This window comes from Ammodytes marinus, assembly GCF_949987685.1.
Source record: "Ammodytes marinus genome assembly, chromosome: 9".
In the NCBI taxonomy this organism is placed as follows: Eukaryota; Metazoa; Chordata; class Actinopteri; order Uranoscopiformes; family Ammodytidae; genus Ammodytes; species Ammodytes marinus.
The window spans coordinates 17617983-17638201 of record NC_137213.1 but is presented as its reverse complement, the minus strand read 5'-3'; the positions used below and the strand labels follow the sequence as shown (position 1 = coordinate 17638201).

General features: G+C 40.7%; 1 protein-coding gene across 1 annotated transcript; it reads right to left on the bottom strand.

Moving 5' to 3' along the window:
• Positions 1–4436: 4436 nt before the first annotated feature.
• Positions 4437–15120, bottom strand: thpo (thrombopoietin; the record flags this gene model as incomplete). Its single annotated transcript, XM_080034046.1, has 18 exons — positions 4437–5368; positions 5491–5637; positions 6083–6257; positions 6373–6565; positions 6679–6803; positions 7485–7567; positions 8412–8569; positions 8722–8833; positions 9459–9566; positions 9803–10001; positions 10373–10476; positions 10573–10710; positions 10865–10999; positions 11432–11651; positions 13382–13492; positions 14293–14457; positions 14866–14993; positions 15108–15120. The coding sequence occupies 18 exons, from the start codon at positions 15118–15120 to the stop codon at positions 4437–4439; spliced, it is 3246 nt and encodes a 1081-aa protein (XP_079890172.1).
• Positions 15121–20219: the final 5099 nt, after the last annotated feature.

Here is a 20219-nt window from a genome sequence, read left to right as displayed (position 1 = left end):
TGTCAATGATGGCCTTCTGGACAGCAGTCAGGTTGGCAGTCTTACCCATGATTGCGGTTTTGAGTAATGAACCAGGCTGGGAGTTTTTAAAAGCCTCAGGAATCTTTTGCAGGTGTTTAGAGTTAATTAGTTGATTCAGATGATTAGGTTAAGAGCTCGTTTAGAGTACCTTTTCATGATATGCTAATTATTTGAGATAGGAATTTGGGGTTTTCATGAGCTGTATGCCAAAATCATCAGTATTAAAACAACAAAAGACCTGAAATATTTCAGTTGGTGTATAACATTATCAATAATGTAGGATGTGTCCTTCAGTTCCCAGTGCGATGCTGACGTCCGCACGTAATCGGTGATTAATGAATGAAGAGTAAAACAAACATTTATCAGATGATTATGAGACCCAAGGCAATTGCCTACCTTTGCGCAATGGTTAAGTTCGCCTCAGGGCGCGCGCGCACACACACACACACACACACACGCACAAGCGTGCGCACGCACTTCTTTCACTAAATTGAAACATGTATTTTTCAAAATCAACATTTAGGCCATTATTCTCATATTTGATATCCTTGTCATGAATTGTGATTAAAAATAGATAAAAACATGTTTTAGTATAATATAAGATGTAGATGAGAGGATGATTATTAAAAAAACAGGTCACTTTTAGTTTTTCGTGTTTTGATTTCCAAACGGATATGGATTGAACGGAAGGTACACGGATTCAATTCATGTTTAACAGGCATATTTTGAATAAAACAGTCAGTTTTTAATTTTTTTTAAATGAAACAAATAATTAAAAAATGAAATCAAACAGTTTTTTTCGTTTTTCGTGTTTTGATTTCCAAACGGATATGGATTGAACGGAAGGTACACGGATTCAATTGCCTACCTTTGCGTAATGGCTAAATTTGCCTCTGGGCGCGCGCGCACACACACTTCTTTCACTAAATTCAAACATGTATTTTTCAAAATCAACATTTAGGCCAGTATTCTCATATTTGATATCCTGGTCATGAATTGTGATTAAAAATGGATAAAAACATGTTTTAGTATAATATATAATGTAGATGAGAGGATGATTATTAAAAAAACAGGTCACTTTTCGATTTCCAAACGGATATGGATTGAACGGAAGGTACACGGATTCATCAAGATCCGTGCTGACAGTTTAGTTTTGGTTCATCGAAAGAGGCACTGTTGCTTCTTTGTGACTATCAAAATAAAGTTTGTCTTTGTAAATGTGTACGAAAATACAGATTCAGTCTATTAAACCTTAGATGTCCATATTTCTTGTTCGAATGAACGTGGCATCCGGCAATAGCCCTTGTATCCCTATCTGCCTCCATCTGGAAACACACTCCCACATACAGCTTGTCAGTGATGTGTAGGCGGGTGTCAGTACTTCCCTATACAAACTCATGGATATTTCTCTAAAACATGTGACATATGCCACAGATGGCATTGGCTCTCCGTCAGTAGTTAAATGCCAAATTCATAAAAAAAGGTTTTAAGCTTATGTGGCTAGAATAACTAATGATTTGATAGAGAACAAGCTAATCTCCTCTCCAATTACAATTTGGGATGTAATTTGAAAACTGTTTTCAAATAATTCTGATAATATCAGAACTGATCAATACTCCTGTTGTAGTGTGCACCATAAACTCACGTAATCCCAGCTTCCACTTCACAGCCTTAAAAGATGGATCCTAGGAAAAAAGAATGTGAGCTCAGTAAAGTTTAAAAATGTTGCATTGGGAGTATTGGGACAGCACGGTGAGGAGTAAGTTTGATTTATGAAACAGGAGCTTCATACTTTTACTTAATCTTGGTCAAACATGCATGTTTCTTTCTGATGTAGGTGTCTACATGAAGTGCAGATTACATTTTATTCCAACCAATCCCATTATATGCAGATATTTTAGTAAGACGTAATCATTTCTGTGGCTTTGAGGTGTTAACGGCCTCACGTGTAGGCTACACATATTAGAATGTCATTTATGATAATTTGTGCCATCAACAGTGGCGTGCACAGACATTTTGGGGGGCAGGTGCTCAGTGCAAAAAAAAGGGCACAATATATTCTATCGATGAATGACCAAATCATTTTAAGGGTACGCGTACAAAGTCCCCCCTGGCCTAATGACTTTTAATACCCGGCCACACAGAGTGTTTCTCAAAGGAATTTGGGAGACTGTGTTTGGGACCCTGGACCTTCTAGGGGGAAAAATTTGAACCTTTTAAAGTCAAATGCATCAATCTGGTGCACTTTGAGAAGAAAGCTAAGGCTAAATCACCTGTGTCAATGTGGGCTATTTAGTACTATTTTCTGGAATAATTTGGAGACACAGAATTACCAAAAAGCAGAAAGAAAAAATGTACATGTTTGAAAAAAAAAAACTGTCACCTTCGGATTTTTTTAAATAATCCCTTATCCCAAATTCTCTCTCTGAAGTCTTCGTTAGGCCCCTGATCTCCGTACTAATAATATCGTATTAAGGTAAATACAAGATTACTGCAAGTCTTGTAACATAGAAATAACTTATGGTTGGGACAAAATAATATAATTAGCTTATATAGCTTCATGACTGATTTAGTACCACCAACCCACTTTGCGTAGTTAAAATAAAATGTGTGGACAGCTTTTAAGATATTTCAATAACATTTATGGAACAGTTCAACATTAAAATCTGAGCTTTAAAAGGCCCTGAACAGTTAACATGACTCTGGTCTTGACTCTGACCTTTCATCTTCATCTTCCTCCTTGCTGCTGGTGGATGCTTTCGTCCAGGAGAGCTGCTCCCCTGGGCTGCCTGCTGTAGCTCCCTTTCTTTTTCCTTTTTTAATCTCTCCTTTCTAGGCATTATACTGCAATTTGTAAATAAAAAGAGACCAACCAACCATATGAATAAGACTGCTTGGTTACAGAGTGCATAACAACAAGGCACAAGGCTACTTTTTCTGCAGGCAATTGGGAATTGCCTGTTTGTCATTTAGCAAATAAATTACTGCAAGTGAAGAGTTAATTATATAGCCTAAAGTACACCTAAACAACACTAAATATTCAGCATACTGATAGATTCACATGCTGTACCAATGACAAACTCCGCCGACATTAGTTGTGTTCATCACGTCATATCTATTTTTTTTGGGCTAGCTTGTTAAGCAGGACAGTCGGCAAATTTATGCTCAGCCGTGGCGCTGCATAATAGAGGCTACTTTATAACAGAGACAAATGAATGCAAGTTATAGCTTGGCAACTGAGGCTTAGGGGGCAAACAATACACTCTTGACTCCATTCATGTGCAGCAACTGCTGCAGCAACGCGCCTCCGTTTGTGTCCACTCTGCACGTTCACGTTGACAAAGGAAGTGTGTGCGGCGGAGGAGGAGGGGGGGGGGGGGCATATTTATTGGGGCATTATTGTCAAACGTTTTTAATCGTTGAGCATTATAGATGATAATGTCGGCATGGGCCACATACACTGTTAAAAAAAAAAAAAAACGACCTTTCAGATTTTTTATTTATTTTTCAAAAGGGCACTTGATTGGGCCAGGGGAAAAGGGCAGGTGCTTCAGCACCACTTCAGGTCTACCTGTGCACGCCACTGGCCATCAATGCATTTTTTTACCCATTACATTCTACCATCTGGCAAACAGGAGATTGAAATATTGTACAAGACCCAATCAACAACAGTTCAAGCTGAACTGGTGTGTGCCGATTCAGTGATGGTGAGGAAGTTTGAGATACTGAAAATCCTGTGAAATCAGATTAGCCTTCATGTGTACTTGGTCATTTCTAAACTGGCATTAGCACTGACACTACACCAACTGTAGAGACTTGGTACAGCAATCATGAGGGGACCAATGAGTCTGGGCATATATCGCCCTCTGCAGGCATTTAACAGGCAATAGTCAGGTACCTCTGGTGCTTAAATCGACCAAATTGGACAAATTGATTGAAGAACCGCTTTCTAAAATATATATATATAAAATGAATGGATAGTAGCAGCAAGGCCTTTCTGCTCAATTTTAAATTCAATTGTAGGAAAGAAACGTGAGGTAATACAACAATTTCTTTAATATATTTAGCTATTTACATGTACAAAAGGTTCAATGTGGTAACAGTATTGTAACAAAGGCCACTATATCTATGGTGATGATTTAGCTTAAAATACCCATGATTTTATTCTAATATGAAACGCAAGAAAACTTGAGATAATCAAATCCATTTGACCCAAATGTCTTCAAAATATAAGGGAAACATGAACCGTACAAATACAAAAAGTGGATAGGACTTAAGTGCAAAACCATTTTGTTGTGTCAAGTCCAATACTGGATTAAATATCAGGTGAATAAATTGGTGACAACAGGAACAGTCCCATGGAGAAACAATGCTGGATCAGGGTTATTGATAGATCAAGAGTTGACAGTCTAGTGTTAGAGGTCAGTAGTGACCACAGGTGTCACCCCGTGAATGAGCAATGTTGGGCCCAGGTTTCGACTCAACAGGTCAACCTGGTGCAGGTAGGCACGGTAACGGCTTGCGTCTGCCGGTGGGCGTGGCAAATACAGGAAACGCACAGCAGGCTGAGGGGAACTATTTCTGTGAATGAGATTGTTGACAGCACAGATGTATTCGTTTGTCAACCTTGAAGCATTATTTGGAAACTTTTGGACACCATCCTCCGCCTCAGCTCCCTCTTCCTCCTGTCTATCCCTCGTCTCATCATTATGTGCAGACTCTACCAGATTCTCTCTCCCCCTTCCTTCTAGTTTGTGCCAGTGCAGGGCCACCACCTGGTCCCATGCTACCATCTGCACCTGAGCCGAGATCCTAAGCTCCTTTAGCATCGCCCGTAGCTTCTTCTCCTCCCCTTCCCTCAGACTGCAACCGGCCTGCACACACAGGAAAAGGCGGAGTCTTGCACGTTTCCAGGCACGGCTCTCATGAAGCACGCAGGCCAGCTGCAACAGGAACAGTGAGCAGATGTCGACATAGCCGCTGGTGTCTGGTCGAAGTAGATTCAGAGGCCACACGTCAATGAACGGTCCCGTCTTCCCAGTCTTTTTTCCTGAATCCAGGAATTCCTCCCGGTTGAACTGGTTGAAGTTACGGGCCAGTGTCACATTCTTCCCCATTTTCACAGCGTCAGCAATCACCGACACATATTCCTCTTCCTGAAAGTCTTTGGGTTCCTCAGCCCCCCGAACATTGGGAAAGAAGGGGTTACGTTGCTCTCGGGGGTCTATGGACAGATTCACTGCATCCAAGCCTTGACCTCTAGACTTTATAACTTTACCTTGAAGGAGGTCTTGAGGGGTGCAGTCATCATAGTAACCCAAGACAAGAGTGTTTGGCCTCATTCCCCCTACATGTCAACAGATGTATCAAATGTGTTTTAGATGAGATGTTAAGTTCCTACAGTAAAGCAAAAAGATAGTTGAACGATGGAAACCAGACATCAAACAGCAATAATGTAAACTCGCCTACCAAAGCCTGTGATGAAAAGCAGGTTTTGAACTCCGTGTCGGACAGAGTCAGCCAGGGTAAGGTTCACAAATGCCTTGATGTTTAGATGATCAACTAGAGACAGCCAAGAGTCATATTGGCTCTGCACAGGATCAGAGGGCAGCCCATCTGCAGCATTACAAAGACATACAAAGTAAAATATCTCAGGGAAGAGGACCATTTAAAATCGTTTAAGGGCAGAATGTGTTTATTTGTTGTGATTTATCAATGTAAGCAGCTCCCTGTGTAAAAATAAAAGGCCGGCGAGCATACCAAGCCAAGTTGGAGAGCAGAGGTAACACTGGATGAGGGGTTCATTATGTTTATACAGCAAGTACATTTTGACTACCCTTTAATCTCTTACCATAACATCTTAGCAACATTAGGGTGATATGAATTCAAGACTTCCATTGCTGCCGTTTCTTTTGGCTTATGACAACAATGGCAATAACTACTAAGTTTTATGTAGCCCCCTTTAAAGCCTTCAGTTGCAGCGAGTGTGTAGAAACTTATATTTTGGGTATAGTGCGACAATTTTTTTTATCGATTTGTCTTTTAGCGACACAATTCTTACCCAATAAACCCAGATGTACATGTCCAAGTACATAAAGGCCACTCTTCTTCAGATCATTAATGAAAGTCATGAGACCAGTAGAGCTGCGAGGGTTTGCCACCATCAGTAGCAGCTGGGGCCTCCAAAACTTTACATGGTCCTTACGTACATCCAACAGCAACAGGTATTTTCGCACCTGAGTGAATTTAACACGGGGAAAAGGAGAGAGTGTTCTAATTGTGTAGTCATTCAAAAACTGGCATCATATTGTTTCATCATTAGAGGAAGTTGGCTTGCTTGTGACTGAACACCTGGTGGAAGATGAGAGCCTGGCTGATGTAGCCCCAGTTGCTAATGGGACCGAGGTAGTGGATCAGCATCAAGAGCAACAGCATAAAGGCAATGCTGGCAAACGCATAAATGGAGTTGATCAGGAACATCATGACCAAGGAGCCAACAATGCCCAGAGTGCAGGTATGCCACGTAAAACAACGAAATGAGGGTCTACATTGAAAGACAATGACAAAATATAGCATGACAATTACTTTTTTTTAAATCCATAATTGTGCAGATACAATCCCATTCAGCAAACGTAGTTGCAATATCTGGCACTGTACCTGAAGTTTGGTGCAGAAGCCCATTCAAGAGCCAAACAGGCCAGGTTGACAGCAGCATAGACCAACAAGAAGAATATAGTCACAATACCAGCAATGGTGTTCAATTTACCAGCAAACAGCACCACCTAGTGGGGGGAATGAAGCACATTCATTTGGCCTGGAAACAGCTGTATAATGAATTAGAGGTTTGCAATTTGCCTGAATTACCACCCATTTTGTTTAGTTTATAATTTAGTTTTAGTAAAGAAAAGTGACACATATCTAATCAATATGTTGGAGTTACATGGTTTAAGCATTGATATTCAAAAATATTAATTCTAGCAATTAAAGTAAGCAGGCTTCAGTATTACTGAGAAATGTATACAAACAATAACTTCCTATAACAATACCACATAAGTAGCTTTTGTCCTCTGGATGTCCCTTAACCCTGATTTGAACCACCATAATAAAAAGCTTAACAGGTTTAAATTACAGCTATTTTATACATCGCCTCTGCTGAATTAAAAAAAAATATATATCACCCAGCAGCTATATAGCTAATGTGCTGACGCTATAACATTGTAGTGAAATGAAGAGTTCACTTACTAGTGTAACAGGTAATTACCAAGTTCTGTCTCCCTGGCAACACTTTTAAAAACGTTAAAAATGTTTATCCAATCTGAAGCCTAACACAATGGGGCAACAAATCCTTTAGGATCTATAGAACCAAATCTGACAGGTGCCCATTCAGATCTCCTGCTGTTAATATATCTGCCTCAATCCGCATGTTAAAAGGAAAACAGCTCATATACAGCATGCTATCCTACCTGTACAAGCAACCAGGAGACAAGCACTGAGGCCCAAGGGTTCCCACTCTGAGATGTTTTCTTTGCCAGTGCCAGGAATCCACCTGTAAAGATTTATAACATTGACAGAACCAAAGACACTCTATTGCTGTTCATAGTCCTAAATCAGAAAAACAACAAGAGTAATCTTGCATTTGTCCTTAAGCCAAACACACACAATGAGAATATTATTTCCTTCCAAGAAGTCAACACTGCACACCATCCGTTTACAAACGATGCTTTCCAAATTAACATTCCTCCGCCAGGAAGAAGGCATGAAATTTAGAACAAGTGTCAATTTTTCACATTTGAGGTGGAGGCCTTTAAACAGATGGATGATTAGTAAAATGTTGACTCAGCTTCATAGAAGACCAGCTGGAGTTATGCCTTAATATAGCCCGGATTATAACAAGCAAGACTAGTAATTAAATCATCAATCTAAAATCCAACTGCCCATAAAATAATACTTTCGTTAATGCTAGGCGATGCCCAACTGACTGAAGGACCTGAACATTGGACTAGAGGAATCATTTTAATAATAATAATTGATAGGTTTTATATAGCGCTTTATTGCCTAGGCACTCAAAGACGCTTTACAGGGTTCCTGGTTCAATTCATTCACACACAGTCATACCGGTGGTGGTAAACTACGAGAGTAGCCACAGCTGCCCTGGGGCAGACTGACAGAAGCGTGGCTGCCATTCAGCGCCAACGGCCCCTCCGACCACCACCTCAAAAATACAGCAATCATACACATTCACACAAGGCAAGGTGGGTGAAGTGTCTTGCCCAAGGACACAACAACCATGACACAGGTGGCCGGGCGGGGATCGAACCGCCAACCCTTGGATCGTTGGCCGACCCGCTTAACCACCTGAGCCACGGTCGGCCCATTTTCAAGAATCTCACCAAACAGGTTGTCTTTTGATAGGGCATACAGGATCCTGGAGGCCCCTATCAAGTTACTCATGGCAGCGGACACAGTGGAGGAGTAAATCCCAATAGGCACCAGGGGCGGCCATATATTTATGTCTCCTAGGAAACTGTAGTCTCTCTGGAGAAGGTGACTAAGGATGATGGATAAAAAAAGTCAAAATAAAATTGCTTCATGATTAACTTCTATATACTATGGAAACATTTGTTTTACATAATCATATACTTATTTGTACTATAGCACTATTTCAGTGTGTTGGACTGGGCCCTTGTTTGTATATCGTACCGTTCACAGGACCAGGCAGCCAGCAGACTTAGCAGATTGTATGTGATGAAAGTGGTAATAACAGCTGCAAGTGTTCCTCTTGGGATGGAATAGCTGGGGTTTTTCAGGTCGCCTGATAACACATGACAAAAGGTTCCCTCTTCACAAAACAAAATCTATAGATGTCATTAATAATAATAATAATAATAATAATAATAATAATAATAATAATAATAATCAAGATTTATAGATTTAGCACCTTTCATCAAAACCCAAGGCAATACACAGAAGTAAAAAATTAAATTAAAATCACTAAATGTGGGGGGGCACCAAGATATAATACAGCAGGTGTATCCTTTGCAACACCCAATTACTTTACTTGTCAGCAGCCTGGATATGCTGTTGATCAACGTATACGAGAAAAATAAATATATTCACAATTAACCTGGCCCACCATTTGCCCATAATGACCTAGAACTTAAGCATCACATCCTAAAATGTAAACCTGTCCTGGTTTTCAACTGGAATTTCTGCTTGTCAAAAGTATGAGGGTAACTTCTTATTAATAAACTTGGAAATGTTTGTACTTATTTATTACTGTTGCCTAAATGCACCCATAGTTGTACAATGAGGCGAGACAACGATTTGGGGAGAGGGTTGGGATTCAGCTTGGCTTTTTGGTGAGGCATCTAGAAAAGGGCCCTTTGGTTTGCACCTTCAACAATTGATTTATTGAAGTGATTCCGACACCATCTTACCTGACATGTTGGAGCCTGCCATGATTCCAGTGCAGCCATTGAACATGACAGCGAAAACTGTGGCAAAACTCATCATTGTACCAGTGGTGTAGTCTACTGTGTAATTGGCTGGAAGGGATGACAGGAAGATTGATTATTCATACACATCAGAGATGACTCAAACAATCAAATGAGATTTCTAGGAGGTTAGGTAAGTCATTTATTTTTTGTATCTTCTGCTAAAACAATCAAAGTAAGCTAAAATAACAAAGGATGTTTTATACAGGTCCAACATTTTTTTAATAGGTCAATCAAAGTCTATAATATGCCCAACAATAGAATCTGACAACATGTCCAACACTTACGCAATAGGTTGCCCTTCAAGGTGTGGAGCTGAAAGCCAGTATAATTGGCTGTGCTTAGGCTGGTTCTGTTAACAGAGCTATCTGGCAGGATCACCATAGTTGGCCCCACAATGAAAAAACTGATGAAAATACAAGCCAGGACCACAGCGACTATGATGACAATAATACATGTGGCTTTGGCATAAATATGGGCTCCCACCTGTAATGACATAGCAGTCAAAATTAGAATATACTGTACTGTCGTATAGATTACCACTAGCATCACTGTCAATTTGGCCAAACACAAGGTATCATGAAAACTACTGGCCAGACATTTTGCTAGTTGAAATCCACTGTCCTCTGGGGAATTCATAAAATTCAAACAAAAAAACAAACAAATAAAAGGCAAAATCAAATTCTCCGATATGGCAGATTGAAAATAAATTTAACAAGCACAGTAATGAGTCGAAAAGGCTCAAATTTGTTAAATTCTAATTTCCTTTACTGTTGCAATATGGTCCAACAAATGGTTTGGTATCCAGCAAAACATAACATGGCATCTTCAGTTACAAAATACAAACTAAGTCTCACCAAGCAAACAAGTAAACACAGGAAGAGCACGACAGTGCCATAAAGCAGAGACCACCAGTAACCCGAAGGCAACACTTGATGCAGATCTGCAGCCGTGTCGCAGTCTGAGGGACAGAAAAACAGGGTTCATTAATACAGCAAACAACAAGCATAATGTTGATATAGATGTCCCACCATTTCCTAATAGGCCTATACCTTACCTTCTGGGATGCCAAAGGTAGACATGATGGCCTCGACCAGACCTAAAACATAGAGAGCACTGCCGCACACATTGGCAAAGAAAAACATGATCCCAATGCTGCCGCCAAACTCTGGACCCAGGGCTCTGCTGATCATGTCTGGGGATCCCAGTTGAGGAATTTATGACAAAAAAATAATCATAGTAAACCCACAATGACAGGGCACAATATCTCACCTTGATAAAGACTGGTAATGATCGACCATTGGTCAACACAAACTTAGTTAAGTCTCTCAGCAAGAAAGGAAGGATACAGTAGGCCCCTCCAGCATCTAAAGCTCCATTGGTTGAGATGGCACATACAGAAAGCACAGTCATCGTGATGATGAAGTAGGCCACTAAGAACATGGCAATGGACTGGTAGAGACCTGCTTGACCCACAACAAATCCTGCAAATAGTAAGAGGAAATCTTATAAGAAAGCACTATGTGCCCACTGGTTCTGGGAAAAATGTTATAGGCCCACGACTAAAGAAAATAGGTGTGCAAAGTGAGGAACTGTAAAAAGTTTGTGAATTTGTGTAGGCCTTTTTTTTTAACACAAATTTTGTTAATGCTACAAAACAAAAAATAGCAGCCAATGAACGGAACCATTCTACTTTGGCAAATACGTTTCTTGTTAGCCTACTTGTTGCAAAAAGCCAATGACCTTTTCCCAGGTAACTTTAAATGTGTTATGTACTCTTTTTTTTTTTTAAATCTTGGCCGTATATATATATATATATATATATATATATATATATATATATATATATATATATATATATATATATATATATTTTAAATATCTTTTTAACAGTTTATTTGACCTCCTTTACTAACCAATTCGCAGAAACACGACGACGCTGAACATGGACAGTAAAGTTGGCATGACCACGCCGAACACCACCCCCAGTTTCCGGGTGGTTTTCTCCTTGGACCTCTGACCGTCTCTGTCCGTCTTGGCTCCATTGTGTTGAGGCGGTTGAGGCTCATCTTTCTGCTCCGGGCTGGTGGTGAGTCGGTAATGAAGAAGAGGAGTCTTTTCCGTCATGGTGGTTAACTGAAAAGAATCGTGTCAACCGCAACAATTTAACATATTTCGAAAGGACTGTGAAATGTAGCCTACTAACATTTGAATCCGCGTTTGGCAAATTAAATGGCCGCCTTTAGCCTCTACTCCACTCCTCCGCTGCACCCGGCCCTGTTCACCTGCAGCAGGTAGTCTGCTAATTGAGTAATGACGTTGCTTCCTGTAGGCCTAATTAAATTATTCAATCCCTTAAATTTCTCATTGATAAGCTCTAAACCTACCTGACTGCATTAGGAAATAACTATGCATAAAATAACAGCATAGGCCTAACTTATTTAGTCTTCAAACCGAATACATGATGCATTAGTAATCAACTATTGCTGAATGAAGTGTATTGTTAAGGTTTTGTATCAGAAACAGATTGCACATCAATATAGTGTGGCAAAAATGTCATCCTTAACCAACAAAAAAATCTGATTAGGCCTTTATGTAGGCTACACAAATTCACAAAGACACCAAAGTTCAAATGTATTGAATTGAAGAAAGCAATATTAAATAATATACCCACATCTACAGAAAATGAAAAAACAAAAAATAAAAGTGTAAACAGAGATTAGATCTACAAGTGCAATGAGAATAAACAAAATATGCTCTCTAAATTCTTACCAAAACTTTGGATTTATGGTGCTAGTGATAACTGAACTAAATAATAAAATAAAGCTATCTTCTCCTTCCTATATCTGTCTATCTTTATCCCTTCACTGCACACTCAGTCACTACTATCCATTCTAAAAGGAAGCAGGATTATAACCTCATTTAGCACATTATTTTTTAATATTTTATTTTATATTATTTTTTTTTTCTGCCCCATCTAATTTTGAGGATTTTTAGAAAAATGTGTTGGTTTAAAAGCGCTAAGGGAGCATGTATGAGCATAAAACCTGTGAACCTTAACTTTTAAATGTATTTTATTTCATGTTTCTATGTGCTACGCATGCTTAGATATTAAGGTTTTGGTAGACTTGACAATTAGTATTATTTTTTCAGAAAACCCTCAGGCATTAAGGACATGCATCCTAGATTGCCATAGTCATCAATGGGTTAAGTAAGAATCCATGGTTTTATGTTTAGTTTAGCTAATTTGCATGAACTGTCTCGCAATATTTGCACAACAACCAGAATAAAAATAGAAACATTTTGAATAGGATTGACTAAAATATGGATATTGGCTGTGATTATCCACCCACTTTCAAGACCCATGGAATAATCATTTGGATTTTGATAATTTTGCGTCCAGTTGATACTTGGAATATCTGCCTGTAGGAGGCTACATATGAGAAAACAAAAGATACCTGCCATTTGGAAGATGTAGGATTGTAAACTATTGTCCCCCCCCCCCTATTTTTTATGTAGAACAATGCAAAAAACATCCTTGCTATTATAAATGTATTTGTCCATGATGCTCATATTTGCTGCCTTCTAGTTTCCCTAGTTCCTCTTATTAACAAGCAGAGAGGGTGCATTTCTTTGTTTGACCCCTACAAATTTCAAAAAGCAGACTTTTCATAAATTAGAAACTATACAAAGGCGGCAAGGTGAGCGGTGAAATCCTGACCCCCCCCAGGCAAATTCTCTCTGATGGATTGTCGTCCTTATGTTATTGACCCGTTGAATTCATCTCGCTCTGTTTGTGAGTGAACATTGCATCCACTGAAGTTGTTTTTGTGTTACTGAGATGTGCATCTGTCTTCCAGGCCAACCATGAACCGCTCCAGTTTGCCTGAGATCAGTCGATTGTAGTTCAGAAGGACTGTGCTGAAACTCTGGGTACTTGGATGAACACATGACGGAGCTGGACTCCCCACTGGCCCCTACAGTCCAGACAGAAAACACAAACATGAAATAATATTTACATACATCCAAAAATATAACCAGAATGGAAGTTGACATAACATCCAACAGAGGTTTAAAAAATTGTATTTTGTATATTACTGAGAAAAAATAATAGGATTCTTGAAATTCAAATTTTAGGATATTGTGTAAAACACAGATCACAGGACATCCATCTTATACTGTCTCACTGGGAAAGTATGCACTGTAATCATTTTCTTATCCTGTGGAAGGAAGTCTTGGGGACACAACATAACATCATCGCACCCAGAGCACTGATACTGCATTCCAGTAAGCCACTGATTTACGAGAAACCGGTATATTTCCACACCAGAGGGAACTGATAATGCCTCGTAATCAGATGTGAACCGGTTAGAGAGAAGCCCATCAACACATTTTCACTCGCTATGTGTGAATGTTCATCATCACTGAAATTATTTTTACTTGGCCCTGTTACTTTTAATGTTTATGAGGTGTTTTAATGTGTGAGTGGTGAAGACAGATCAGCCCAGTTAGCTTTAATTTGGCAATTTGCAGGTCAAAATGTAACATTAAAATCATTAAGAAGTTTAGGTTGTTTCAAAAGCACTTAATTTTCTTCATTTATGTTTATGTAGGACCTTCTTAATCGTGAAATATCGCTGAAATAATTGTATCCATGACATGTTTAGGGATTTTAACCTCCACATGCACGCTTCTTTTGAACAAGAAAATCACCAAAAATCAGAGCTTATTGGGAATTATTGTCAGCTTGTCTGCGTGTGCTGTGACCGCTTCTTACACTCAGTTGAATGTGCATCAGAATGAGCAGGTAGTTGTTGATGTTTTTCTCTATTTTCTGCAGTAGTGGAGCAGCGCAGTCCGGTTGGCTTAGGGCCCTCACGACCGACACACCTTCAATAAGAAGCCTCAATGATGCAACTATGTCTCCTCTCTTCTCCTGGTGCTGAGGTAACACACCACATATACACATACAGAAAAAGGAAAACATTAAAATGTGTTTGTGAAGACAAAGTAAAACACTAAAATCAATAATAAGCAAGTAGTACATGTACATCCACGGTTGTAGAGGATTTTGGACTCATACATGTGCCAACATACGGATTTCTTTTCCCAGGATGCCACATGAAGTTCTGTGCATGGTAGCTGAAACGATGAAGAGGGGGTTGTCCAGCCGTGACAGTCAGACTGCAACATAGAAGAGACAGGTGACGGATGGAAGTCAGACAGATAGTTGGACTAGAGACAGACTGATGGGAGACTAAAGGTAACAATAGGCAGGCATGAGGATTAGATTCAACAAGGGAAAGGGAGGCAGAGAAATGTTGGGTGAGTTTCTCAAAAGTATCCTCACCAGTGCACTCTCCATCTCAACCACAATATTCATAGCCCTCCTGGTGCCTTTATTACACACAAAGTCTATGGGTTTGGTCTCAGCCTCCCACACCTCGGAGGCTAAAATACAGAGCAGTAGAAGTCCTCCTGGACAACACAAAAACACACATCAAAGCTGAGGCAATACAAGCCAGCTTGTTCAACTTACAACAAGTGCATTCAAAACCTCTTTAGTCAAAGTTTTTGGGGCTTACTACTCACTGCTTAACGCCATGCCCTGCTCGGCGGCTCCTGATTAATCCACATTTGTTCCATTAAGAAATGTGCCAGGAAAACCCCCTGTGTCCACTGTAGAGGAGCTGTGTGTCGTCCTTTTGGTCTTCTCACTACTTGATTTCCCACATTCTCATTCAGCAGTGGGAAGTGTGAGTGTTATCTGAGAGCAGGATGCGTTCTAACTTCCCTGCTGCGCATCATAACAAAGTTATGATGACGTTTTTTATTGCAATCTTTGGCTTTTTCCGAGCGCCACAGGGATGGCATGCTTGCTAACTGAGGTTAATCATTTATTATTGTGAAAGACTCCATTTACACAGCTGACATCCGATCCAAGTCACTACTTTTGGAGGCTATTTACTTTTTGTTGCACTGGCCAATAGCGTTAGCAGCTTGGGTTCATATAATTCACAAAATTGGTGTCAGAGGGAGCTAAACCGCCTACACACAGCATGTGGGTATGTGTAATGTGTAATCTAAATGTGGGTGTGTTTGTGTTGTCTCTGACTGACATACTGCACTTATAACTTGTAAACAAGAGTTTTGTAGAATTGCAGACACCTACAATCCCATGCAGACGGTTGTTAATGTACCAGAAAGACAGATTGGTTTAACATTTATGTTTACAAAAGCTTAAAGAAAGTTCCAAATTGGGTCAATATGTTTATTTTGTAATAATAACACCTCAATTTTGACTAAACTGCTCCTTGTAGACTATTCCTACAAACACTTCTGCTCTTTGCAGGAAGGACAAGGTTAAATCATGTACAAAGTGATTTCTAGGATAGTTTATAACCTTACTGGCTGTGAAGAAGAATGATATGTAAAATCATCCAATTGGGTTGTAATGTCTGCAGGGCGCAGCTGGAGGAAGGTGGCGCTCAAATTCAATTGCCATGTGGGGGCTGAGGAGGTATACCAGGTTGTCAAAGACACGGATAGGAGAAAACACTGGGGAATGCACCATTCATTCTCATTTCAAGCACACGTGTTCTTCCCCCTACCGCAGCCTGGACATTGACTAAGCTCCTGCCCTATCCTATGTGCGCCCAAGCTGTTAGTGCATGCCATAATTGAGGCGCATAACGTCTGAAAGGAACCCAAGAGTGCGTGTGCGTGCGTGTGTTGTCACCTACAAGGAGAGAGCAAGAGAGATGCTGAGAGACAGAGGAGAGCATGAACACTTTACACCTGGTTCATTTTTCGCCCCCCAAGCCTCCTATCTCTGCAGGCAATCCCGACCGCCGTTAATTAAGACGAATGTGCGCCGAGCCTCCGCAGGTAATGAACGGGGCGCTTGGATTTCGGCACACAAGGAGAAAACTGCGGGACATGGCATTGACGGTACCCGCATTGCATCACGGACACGACACCCGGTACCCCGCTGTCTCCCTCCCACCTCAACAGGAGCCGATGAGGACCATCTTATTATAGAGTTTTTTCTCCCCTCATACTCCCATGCAGCCGAGTTCTCCAACGACCGGCTATTGTCGCTCCTGCTCTCCAAAGCCGGCCAGCAGCTGTCTGCTTCGTTGTGCGCTGTTCCGGAGGCTCAGAATCAGTAATTACGCGCCGCTTCGACAACTTTGGCACGGGGCTGTATGGAATGCGCATCAGCTTCAGGCCACTCTCTGGGATCTACTGAGGTTCTCCTCTGGTGGAGTGACGTGTGATCGCTAGGAGTCATCCGCTGTCCGATCTTCGATTTAGTCTGCGCTGCAACCTGTAGCTGCCTGCGTGCCCCGATATTTCCTTCATTGTTCCACGAAGGCGCAATGGAGGGACGCAGCTGACGGCTTTGAATCCGTAGCCCGAGGAGGAGAGAAAGAAAAAGAGGAGGAAAAGCGGACCCAGGGGAAACCGTAAGTAGCCTATGCTATTTTCTTTTTTGAAAGTGTCAAATCCATGCGTGGCTCCTGAACTTTGTCAATATCTGGCTCAAGGGCAAATGGTAATTGAAGGTCTAATTGGGTTGTGGTGTATTTGCTTGTATTCTGGTGTCAGTTTGTAGGGTTTTCATTTACGTAACACTTTCATCTGTAACAAACCGACTATGACTAGCAATTGAGAAACTTGTCCCACAAAAAAAAGGTGAGGGGAACGTTCTATTTGTATAGTGCATCAAGGTCTCAGGGTCCTTGTCAATGTAGCCTTAAACAGGGGAAAAATGCATTTATGCCTATGTCTGATGATTTTTTAATCCATTTGAGGCCCATGGCAAATGTTTTATGACCAAATGTAATGAAAAGTAATTTGCTGTCTGAGATCATTCTAGTACTGACTACTTCTATACTTAACTAAACCTAACTTTCACTTTATTCTTATCAACCTGAAATAGGCTATTAACTGTTTTATAATGGCAGAATGCATGTGACCTTTGTTTTCATGCTTTCTTGTCATGTAGACAAAAACCATTGATCTTCACCTTCACTGTCACACAGGACAGCAGATGTGTTGTTTTTCCTATTGTATTTTGGAGCCAAACTGGCATCCTTGCAGATATATTTCTAACGAATCCTGTGGAGATGGAAGAGATGTGGGTCAGTGTGCTGGTGCTTCAGGCTGCAGGGCACCCAGTTCCTCCGCTGTTGGGGCCCAAACACCCCTGCCTGTCTGTTGCCGGCAGCTCCTTGATAAAATGTTGTGTTGGTGACACTCTGTACCCCAAGTTTCATGAAATACGATTGTGAATGAAAACATTTTGTGTGAGAGTGTGCTTTTGGGTGAAATTTCTACCGTTCCTATCAGTGCTCTCAGAGGCCCCGGCTCATTCTAGTGCTTGTGGTCCAGACCAGCGCTTTGAACTGGTTGCCTTGCCAACAGCCAATCAGCTGCAGTCTTGTGCGGGACTGTTCTATCAGTCAACAGTGAGTGGCTTTGACTCCCAGAGGAATTAAGTATTTTAACCTGGAAAGGATCAAAGAGTATGATACCCAAATGCATGCTGGTCTGTGACCACTTTTGTTTAATGCAATGCCATCAATTTAAATCTTTAATACATTATGGCTTGCTGTGATTTGCTTTAGCCTGACTCCTGACTCCTAACTCTAATTCTAGTTATTTTTTTAACTGTATTGTCAAATATGAAGGATGTTTGACTCGTGAACAAGCTGCACTGAATTCCTGGAACCCGGGTTATCTTGTCATGTGTTGGTCTCACTTGGCATCACATCTTTCTCTGTGATAGATTCTGCTGCCAGTGAGCAGCACCACTGAAATATCCTCCAGTCAAAGCCCGGAAAGTTGTGCTCACAGCATTATAATGTTCAGTAAGGTTCATCTGAGGAAAGGAAGTGATCTGAGAGTGTAACAAACCCTTTATATGTTGGATACAGTCTCTCATGAGAAGGTGATTCTGCAAGCACACCCAATCATTATGCATGAGACATAATTAATGTTGAATAAGCTTCGGCAGTGGTGCCCAAGAGCACGGCACATCACTGTGAAATGCTACTTATGCTATTTGCAAGTCAGATGCTAAATATAAATGCGCTGCATTAAGTAAGGTGTTGGATCCCTATGAACCTTTGGAGCAGGGCCATTGCTTCATGGCATTAATTCTACACATCTCTGAACTCTGCTGGAGAGATGAACAACAGTCTTCCAGATGATATGCCCTCATTTGGTGTTTTGATGATGGGGGTGCAGAGTCCTGGCCAAGAAATCTGTCTGAAATCTCCTATAGGCATTTAGGTATGTTGAGATGTGGTTTCTCTGAAGACCAGGGCCCGTAATGTGCCTCATTTTCATTCTCAGTCATTGCCCCCTCATGACCTGTGGACAGGTGAACGACTGGAAGACACCACTCCCATCAGGTTCTGCTTTCATTGGTCAGCCGCCTGCATGCTGTTCGTGTGTGAACGTTTCCCACCAGTAGAAGATAACTGAAGCTTTTCTTTTTCTGTTCATGATTTCCCATTCACCATTTAATAGCAACTCATATTGTCTGTTGAAAGCACTTAGTAGGCTACTCATTGTTCCCATTCTTTAAAAATAAAAAAAACCTTGTTAGGAGAGTTAGTGTTACTCTGGTTCATCAACATATGATAAGAATGTTAAACACATTTATTCATCCTCTGGAACGAGTTGTATGTCTTCTGAGGCTCGGGAAGGAGCTTTTCAAAGTCTGAGAAGACAACCTTGAGTTTGGTTTTGAGGCTTTAAATGTGTAATATGTATTGATTTTGCAATACAACTTGACACAACATTTGAGTTGTGTACATCACAAATGCTTCCACAAATTTTTCAAATCAGAGAATTTATTAATTTAAATAAAGTTACGTTTCACTCCAGTGAATAGTGACTTGATCGATAATATGGGGGCAGGAATTCACTCAACATCTGCATGAAAAAGAAAGGGAAGAAGTGGGGTGTTTGAAAGACATTAGATAGCCTATCAACCAGACTGAGAGGGTGTAAATGAATACAATGAGCTGCTGCATTATTGGAAGTATTAGATCCAGTTTTTGGAGCTTCAATTATGTTAAGACTTCACACTCAGGACTATACTTGTCTTTTGCTGCGTTGACCATGCAGTGCCCCTTTAAGAAACACCTCAATACATAGAAGAACAGGATAAAACAATAAAGGAATGTCATTAGATTAAGAAAGATGATCTGAAATCAAGTCCAGAAATTCTAAATGGATTGTACAAAATACTGGAGCCACTTCCCTCGAAAACACTTATGTAAAGGCTACCTTCCAATGATCAGGTTACATGATCTGGCACTTATCTTTACTGAAACTGAAGGAATCATGAAGCAGGGCTGTACAGTGCGACAGTTTTGATCGCATTTGCTACTGAAATTGATCACGTGCGATGATGAATACAACTCCAATCGCACTCGTGCTAGTGTTGCCACCCGTCCCGTTTTTCCCAGAATTGTTCTCTTTTTTTCACCAGCTGTGACCCGTTTTTTGGGGAAAATGCCAAAACCTCATTTGATTTCCTTCCTTCGTTCAGTAGTTAAGGCCGTCTCACACGGGCCGAGGAGTTTGTTGCGCCCGCTATTGCATCGGAGAGGCGGGCGGGCAGGGGCGGTCTTAACGATCTCGGGGCCCGTTTCAAGACCCTGTGTGGGGCCCCACACTTTTTTT